Below are 7,500 nucleotides of genomic sequence, written 5' to 3'. Positions count from 1 at the left end.
TCTTGCCCACACACAAGCATGTGCAAACACTCCTGATCAGACAGCAAAACAAACCGAGGACAAAACATTCTCCCCCTCGGGGAAGGTTGGTCACTGTTCAACCAGCCGAAGTACTTGGTAAGATATCAGTACTTGTTTGAAGGTTTAGCTAACACTTCACCAAAGAAATCAAAGCACAGTTCTCCTCTTAAGTGTGTATTTCTGTGAGTGTATCAGACCTAAACAAAAGTAATATACACATAAAATGACTAAAATTAGTAAAATAAACAAAATCTTCACAAAGACAAATTCAAACAGCATATCTGCATATTTGAAATTAACAAATATTCAGACGTCCAAACAATCGTTCAGGTTCCGGTTTGTTCAGATACACCATTTCTGAAAGCACCATGTTTCCGCGAGCACCTGTGAAAAGCCCCAACCCTGAGCCAATCAGAATCATGCAGCCACCCAGAGGACCGAGATACCTGTGCTGCCCTCGTGTGTAATCTGGTTGATCCGTCCGCGAACGCAGTCCAGCGTGACGTAGACAGCGGTGCCGTTCTGTACTTCAAAGGACGACCTCACCCCAACGCTGGCCCACTCACTGCCCTCGGGCATGTGACCCCCGACCTGCTGCGCCAAGAGAGCAGAGGGTGCCCCCTGCTGGCCGTGTCGGTGCAGGATGAGCTTCACCACACTGCAGGAGTGGATCAGCTTCACTTCCAGGGCCACGTTGGCCGTTCCGGCTTCTCGGAACACAAAGTTCCGGCGGGCGTGCGGCTCGCCCGCGCCGGCCAGCCGTATGTGCGCGGAATCCGGACCCACCTGCTGGAAGAGCAGGGCTCTGTTCCTGACAGCGCCCGACGGCAGACCGGTCCGGGAGACGCTGGCGGCGAGCGAGGACGAGACTCCGGCCGGGATCCAGAGCAGACTAAGCAGGCTGATCCCGGAGCTGTCTCCGAAATAGCGGATGTTGCACTGGGACGGCGTGAGGACCTCGAAGTTCAGCCAGTCGCCTGCGTCCACGGCCGCGGCGGCAGACAGCGTGACCGACGTGTCCCGGTAGTTGACCCCGGTCTTGAAGGATCGCGCCACCTCCTGGTTGGTGCCGTTGGCGTTGACGTAGGCGACGAGCGCGAAGCCGTCACGCACGCAGGTGTGGCCCATGGCATAGAGCGCCTGCTGCAGGACGAACTTCGCCACGCCGCGCTCTGTGAAGCGCACGCCACGGCTGTCGTGGGTCAGTGCCACCATGTAGGGGTCCGAGACGGCCGTGATGCGGAACGCTGGCCGGTAGTTGCTCTGGTAGTGGGCGGCCGTGGACGTGTGCGCCGTCATGGCGACAGCGCCGGTGTCGTGGGACAGCCAGAGCAGGCTGAAGGCGGAGGGTCCCAGCTCATACAGCTGCAGGTCCCTGCTCTGGTTGCAGTGCTGGTTGGAGCTCCTGAGCACAAGTGATAGGGTCTGGTTGGGCTCCACCTCTGCCACCGCACTCACGCTCACCCCCTGCACGTGCTTCCTCTCCGGCTGCTCTACCCGCACGCCGCTCAGGTCGCGACCTTCCTCCTCGCTGCCGTTCAGCCGCACGCCCACCTGCAGGAAGTTCCGGCAGCTGTGCTTCAGGGCGAAGTTGTGGTCCATCCACAGCAGACCATGCTGGCGCAGGCCGAGAGAACCGTCGCGGCCGGCCAGCAGCTCGGCCGCCTCCGGCCCCCGCGCGCTCAGCTGCACGCCCGGGAACACGCCACCGTTCCTCGCCCCGGCCGGGGGCAGCGCGACCGAGCCGGACCACGACCGCGACAGCGTGTTCTCGGAGGGCGCGCCGCACTCTGCGTCGCTGGTGGCAGTGCAGGGCGTGGCCATCGGCCCTCCATCACAGTCCGAACAAGCTTGACACTCCTGCAGTTCCTGGTTGTAGAAGTACTCGTGACCACACAGACCTGCGGACAGCTCTCTCTCGGACACGCCCAGGCATCGAAACCCCCCTGCACACACAAGCACAACGGCTTTAGCTAAGGTTGCTAATAATCCATAAACGCTGAGAAGACCAATTAGCATTATGCAAACGAGATCACGGTTACAGAACCAACATACTTATTTGATCACAGTAGTTTACACTCATTATTAGCCATGGTGACATTTTGGGAGAGAGGTTTGAAATTTGTACCCATGTTTGTTTGTTTATTTTTGTTGGCTGTTTTTTTGCTTACCTGGCGTATTGAGGCATTTCACTCGCTCGCCACACAGATTTTGGATCTCCAGACATTCATCCCTGTCCTGGATATCAATACATTTTTTTACTCAGTGATATTGTGGGAATATAAGGGAACAATTTTACATGGTATAATAAAATCCACTATTAGGCCCATGCTCTGCCTATAAGAATACTTATTTTGTAATAATTTTGAATAATTTGAATAATTCTAATAATTTAATTACATAGTGTTAACTTCACAGTGTAGAAATCAGAAGGATCGGAAATGAAAACACTAAAGTCACCACGTGAAGGCCCTGGGACCCAAATAATACCTGACACATCCTGTCAGCATTTGGGGAACACTGGGACACCAGGAAAAATCCCGGTGGGCACATGGTGCACCTCTCGCACCGCGGCGGCCGTCTCTGGAAGTCACAGTACTCTTCAGGGCCGCAGGCACTGTGGCAGGCCAGCAGCGGAAGCTCGGCGTCCCCGGCCACGTCCGCCACCTTGGCGTCCACGTCCGTTTTGTGGACGGTATAGGACTTCTGCAGGTGGCTGCGCGCTTGGCTCTGTAAGCCTGCCAGGTGGCTCTCGAAGTAGCTCTGCAGCTCCCCCTGCAGGCTTTGGAAGGACACCTGCTTGACGGTCTCGGAGAGCAGGCCGTACTGCGCCTTGACCGCATCCATCTGCTCGTACATGCGCCGCTGCTGGTCCAGGATCTGCCGCTGTTGGGACAGCAGCGCCCCCTGCTGGTCGACCAGCTGCTGCTGCAGCTCGCGGATCACCAGCTGCTGGGCACGCAGGGCCTCCACAAGCTTTTCCTGACCTTTGGCCAGCTGTAGGTGCAAGACCAGCGCATCTTCTGAGGGAACCTCGTTCTCTCCTGGAAAGCAGCGGATGGCAAAGACCCAGTTCTCAGCAGTACAGGGCACAGACGCCATCAGAAACCAAACACCCCACCCCACCCCCCACACAGAGCACAGATATCACTCTCTAGTATGGGAAACAGACCCACATACAACATCACGAAAAACACACCAGCAACTCACACAGATGGCATTTTTTTTCCCCTGGATTCTTATTCCCAGCCCAGACAGAGAGACAGAGGCCACAGAACATATCCATAACATCCACAATACATCCAGTTTTAGCCCCAGTATACAAATTAAATGGCAACACAAGCCTCAGTCCCCACAGGGGAGAAAAAGTCCATCATTACTGACGAGAGTCTTTCCTGTGACGGAGAGACAACCTGATGGCCCAGTTCTCTTTACAAAACAGGCAACATTTCAGACCTTCAGTCGGTCCTTTGATGGAGCTGACAGCACTACAGACGACCCATCCATCCCACGCCACAGCAAGTCACTGACAGCAACACCCCACACCTTGTTTAGATAACATCACAGACTCTACTCTCTCCCCAGACACTTCAAGGACATTAAAACAACAGGACACAAAACATCACCTCTGTCTGGCTGATTTTCTCTAAATCAACACAGAACAAGCTTTTCGCAATGCTGCTAAATATATAGAAAATGTATTCCTATTTTTTTCTAAACAAAACTTTCAAGAAAGAGAAGACCTTGGTGTTTGTAGCACCGTTACCACCCCGGCCTCGTGTACACAGAAGTGCTCTGGTGACTGGCATACAAAAACCAACCCTTTTATACGCTGATTATAACGACTTTGGTCTTGGACAACAGCCACTTTTCCTCTTCCTTTCAAAGCTACAATTTGAGGCTGTTGAAAGTAGTGTGGAAAGACATCAAAGCAGCTTGAATATTCTAGACAGCTGACTGCCAGAGATGTCCTTTCTTCTGGAATAGGACGCGCTTTGCCGTCTAGCCGAACAGATGTGAAAGGCTACATGGGCAAGACTACTTATTTTTCAATTACACACTGAAATGTTTGTTTAGTCGGTGAGTCGGAATTAAGCATATACGAACTGTGTATTCCAGATGATTAATATTTCCAATCATCTGTCCTAAAATTTGGCCCGAGGAGCAGCGTTTCAGTTCACCTGGTTTGATGTCACATGTCAGCTGTACTCCCAGAGGAGCGGCGCCGAGCTCCGACGAAGGGTATCCAATGTCCGGAAATTCCGCCAGAAACTGAGCGGCTCTGTCCGGCACATGGACGAGAGTAGGCTGCTCTTCGGGCCCGGACCCGCAGGCGTCTGCCAGGCAGGGTCTGGCCCTCGGTTGTGGCCGTATCCTCAAAGGCAACCTGCACTCGAGCCCTCTGCATTCGCGGGTGTCGTTCGCAGGCTGCGCTGCTCTTTTGGTGGTTACGCAGTGCGCTCCGGCGCACCCGGGACCGAAGACTTCAGCGGCGTGCGTCCTGACAGCGTCGCCTGCGCGCTCTCCCGAGCGCCCGTGCTGAGACCGGAGGGTCGCGTGAGATTCGGAACCGTGCGCCGGCGGAGGGTTCGAGGGCGCGCGCTGGTATTTGGGAGGCACCGGCGCGGTTCCGCTGTGTGTTGCTGGGCTGTGTTGCCGCGGCGGTCTGGACGAGCGGGGTCTCGGGTCCCCCGTCTCTCCAGCGTAGCACTGCGTCCCTGCGCATGCCTCTGAGACACTCTTCGACACGATACACGGCGACAGTAAACACGACAGCAACAGTAAAGTCCTCGCGGGCGATGACATTTTTAAGTCATCAATCTCCCTAAATAAATAGAAATGAGAACGGTCACACAACTGATAACTGGGAGTATACCAGCACCAAACTAGCACACCAGTGAGAGAGACTGGACTGAGAATTCTTTAATGCGCTTCCATGTGAGTTGATAACACTCACCATAAATAAAAAGACATTCAACGTCCACAAATATGACCATGGGTTGGTCAACAGAACTCCCTCCTTTCTGTCGCTCACTGGGGAAAAAAAAACCCCCAAAATAAACCCTCTTTCATCTGCTGAGTAGCCTACATCAAGTTACGTGCGGGACGTTACCTGCTGCTCTCTCCGGTGGTGTCGCGCTGCTGTCGGTAAGTCAGTACAAAGAGAACGAGGTAAGCATCCCCGTGTTGGCCGCGGCCCCCTCTCCGAGCGATCTGGAGGGAAATGTCAGTATGTGGCATTCCCGAGGCTTAATTAGCATCAGGTTTCCTCGGTGGAGTTTAACCCCTCGCCTTCCTTTCTTTCTCTTCTTCGTTCGTTTGCTTGCTGCTAGACCGCTCCGGGGCGTTTGTAAGAGGGTCTTTGTGGAGGAGTCTGACTGTTTAGACAGCTGTCGTGCTTTCTCCAAACGCTGTCACGGCCATACCTTTTCGGGCCAGTGACCTGTGCAGAATACCAGCAACACAAATCGACTATAATTAGAGTTTGAGATCGTCGGTAAGACACCGTCAGTTTTGCTGCGTTGTAGACATAACAGCCTAATGTCAGGAATTCGGGAAAGTTAAAAAAAAAAAAAAAAAAAAAAAGTGTTCCCAATAGACAATAGCTCATTTTTACTTTAACAGTAAAATCACTTAATCCTTTCATTCGGATAGTCTTTCTTCCTTTGTTAGTTTATGATGTAAATGTATACAGCAATTAAATCGCATTTACTTTAAATTGGTGCATAAGTACACCGGTATGCTGCTAAAGTGCGCTTGCTTTTCTAGCGCAGATTCTCAAACGGCAATCAGCGCAATCTGAGATTACGAGATTAAGATCAGAGAGAATAAGGTTTACTCTGTTCTGAGCAATCCTGAAATTGCTCTATTCGACATTTTGGTGTTATCTGTATATTTTACTGGAATAGTCAGGCTGACTTTAATGGGGTTTTTTTGCGCATTGATTTTTTTCCAGCAGAGGGCGCTGCTGTATTTTTGGGTAGTGTGTAACGGAACTAATCGTGTTGTTCCAATAAGCTTCGCCGAGAGATTTTGATTGGGTTGCGTGGAGCTGTTTTTGCCGTTAAAGTCACTGCCGCAAAGGCGATCGATATTGTGAGGTGCAGACTCACGGGTACGTTAGCCAGGATAAAGTAACCCTAATGGTTTTTAAAGATTGCCTGTCTGTCATTGAACACTTACTATGTCGCGCCCACCTAACCACATGGCCTGCTGTGGTTACTTGACACCAACTATATATATATTCTTTCTTTACAAGTGCCGAAGTATGTCTGCTCAGAATCAAACCCGTCGTGTTCCGGGTTCATAGGCCAGGAAGGGTCATGGAAATCTCATACTTTTGTTGTTCAATTCAGAACTAAACAAGTTCATGCGTTTGACCATCGTCAAATATTTCACTGCTCCTTCCACAAGGCTACTGGAAGGACAAAGAAAAACACAGGTTGCATTAGGCACAGTAATGTTCCGCAGTTCAGAACACATCCAGAACGCATCTAGAACACATCCAGCACATCCAGAACACATCTAGAACACATCCAGAACACATCTAGGACACATCCAGAACGCATCTAGAACACATCCAGCACATATCCAGAACACATTCAGAACGCATCTAGAACACATCCAGAACGCATCTAGAACACATCCAGCACATATCCAGAACACATTCAGAACACATCCAGAGCGCATCTAGAACACATCCAGCACATATCCAGAACACATTCAGAACACATCCAGAATGTATCTAGAACACATCCAGCACATATCCAGAACACATCTAGAACACATCCAGAACACATCTAGAACACATTCCAAACATATCCAGAACACAGAACACACAATGCATCCATATCCAGGTCTCTCTGGGCCTTAAAATGGATGTGGATCTCTTGCCCAGGAGTTAAACCTGATCATACTGTGTTCTGTGCCCTGTCTGAAGACACCCAGGACACACGTCTAGCTGTAATGTTTACCTATAGTCCGGGAATAATAGCCACACTCTGGTCTTTGGAGAGTAGAAAGTAGGATGGTCCATAGCACAGGGTGGTCTGCCAGAGGGGTCTCGAAGAGAAGCGAAGAGGAAGAAATATAAAATGACTGCAATAACTGTCAATTGGAAACAAATGTACTTCACTGAAATATAAAGCCATAAGGTGTGATCATGAATTGAACAGTAGTGTTGGGAGCTGGGTAGATACAATGTAGAAAGATTTCTCTGCGAGACTTTGAGTAAGTTGAATAAAACTCATCTAATAGTACTGTATTCAGAAATAGGCTTGCTTTTATGAGGGTTGCCAAGTGCAGGAAATTTGTGGATGAGTTATAACTTTTCAGGTGTCTAAGCAAATATTTTAGTGTAGTCCTCACATCACTTTTAAAGTCAGAAATATAAAGCAAAAGCAAAAGTTGAGAGGAGAGAATAGGAGAAAGTTCCTGGCGTGAGGAATGGCTCTCTAAGCAGACACAATCCCTTCCCCC

General features: G+C 50.7%; 1 protein-coding gene across 2 annotated transcripts in view; it reads right to left on the bottom strand.

The window, feature by feature from the left end:
- The window catches only part of si:ch211-37e10.2, an 8,753-nt gene that overhangs the window by 551 nt on the left and 702 nt on the right, over positions 1–7,500 (bottom strand). Inside the window, exons 3-8 of one of the 2 annotated variants that reach the window (XM_035530403.1) lie at positions 6,996–7,083; positions 5,135–5,464; positions 4,203–4,846; positions 2,512–3,065; positions 2,193–2,259; positions 1–1,967 (exon numbers count right to left, since the gene is read on the bottom strand). The exon at positions 1–1,967 is cut by the window's left edge and continues 551 nt beyond it. In XM_035530403.1, the coding sequence (XP_035386296.1) occupies positions 439–1,967; positions 2,193–2,259; positions 2,512–3,065; positions 4,203–4,846; positions 5,135–5,262 (2,922 nt within the window). In that variant the 5' untranslated portion in view covers positions 5,263–5,464; positions 6,996–7,083 and the 3' untranslated portion in view covers positions 1–438. Of the gene's footprint in view, positions 1,968–2,192; positions 2,260–2,511; positions 3,066–4,202; positions 4,847–4,978; positions 5,056–5,134; positions 5,465–6,995; positions 7,084–7,500 lie in introns of those variants that run through there. The other variant, XM_035530404.1, reaches the window with a different exon arrangement.

The sequence above is a fragment of the Electrophorus electricus genome, chromosome 10, assembly GCF_013358815.1.
Source record: "Electrophorus electricus isolate fEleEle1 chromosome 10, fEleEle1.pri, whole genome shotgun sequence".
Taxonomy (NCBI): Eukaryota; Metazoa; Chordata; class Actinopteri; order Gymnotiformes; family Gymnotidae; genus Electrophorus; species Electrophorus electricus.
This window is presented reverse-complemented; position numbering and strand designations above follow the sequence as displayed.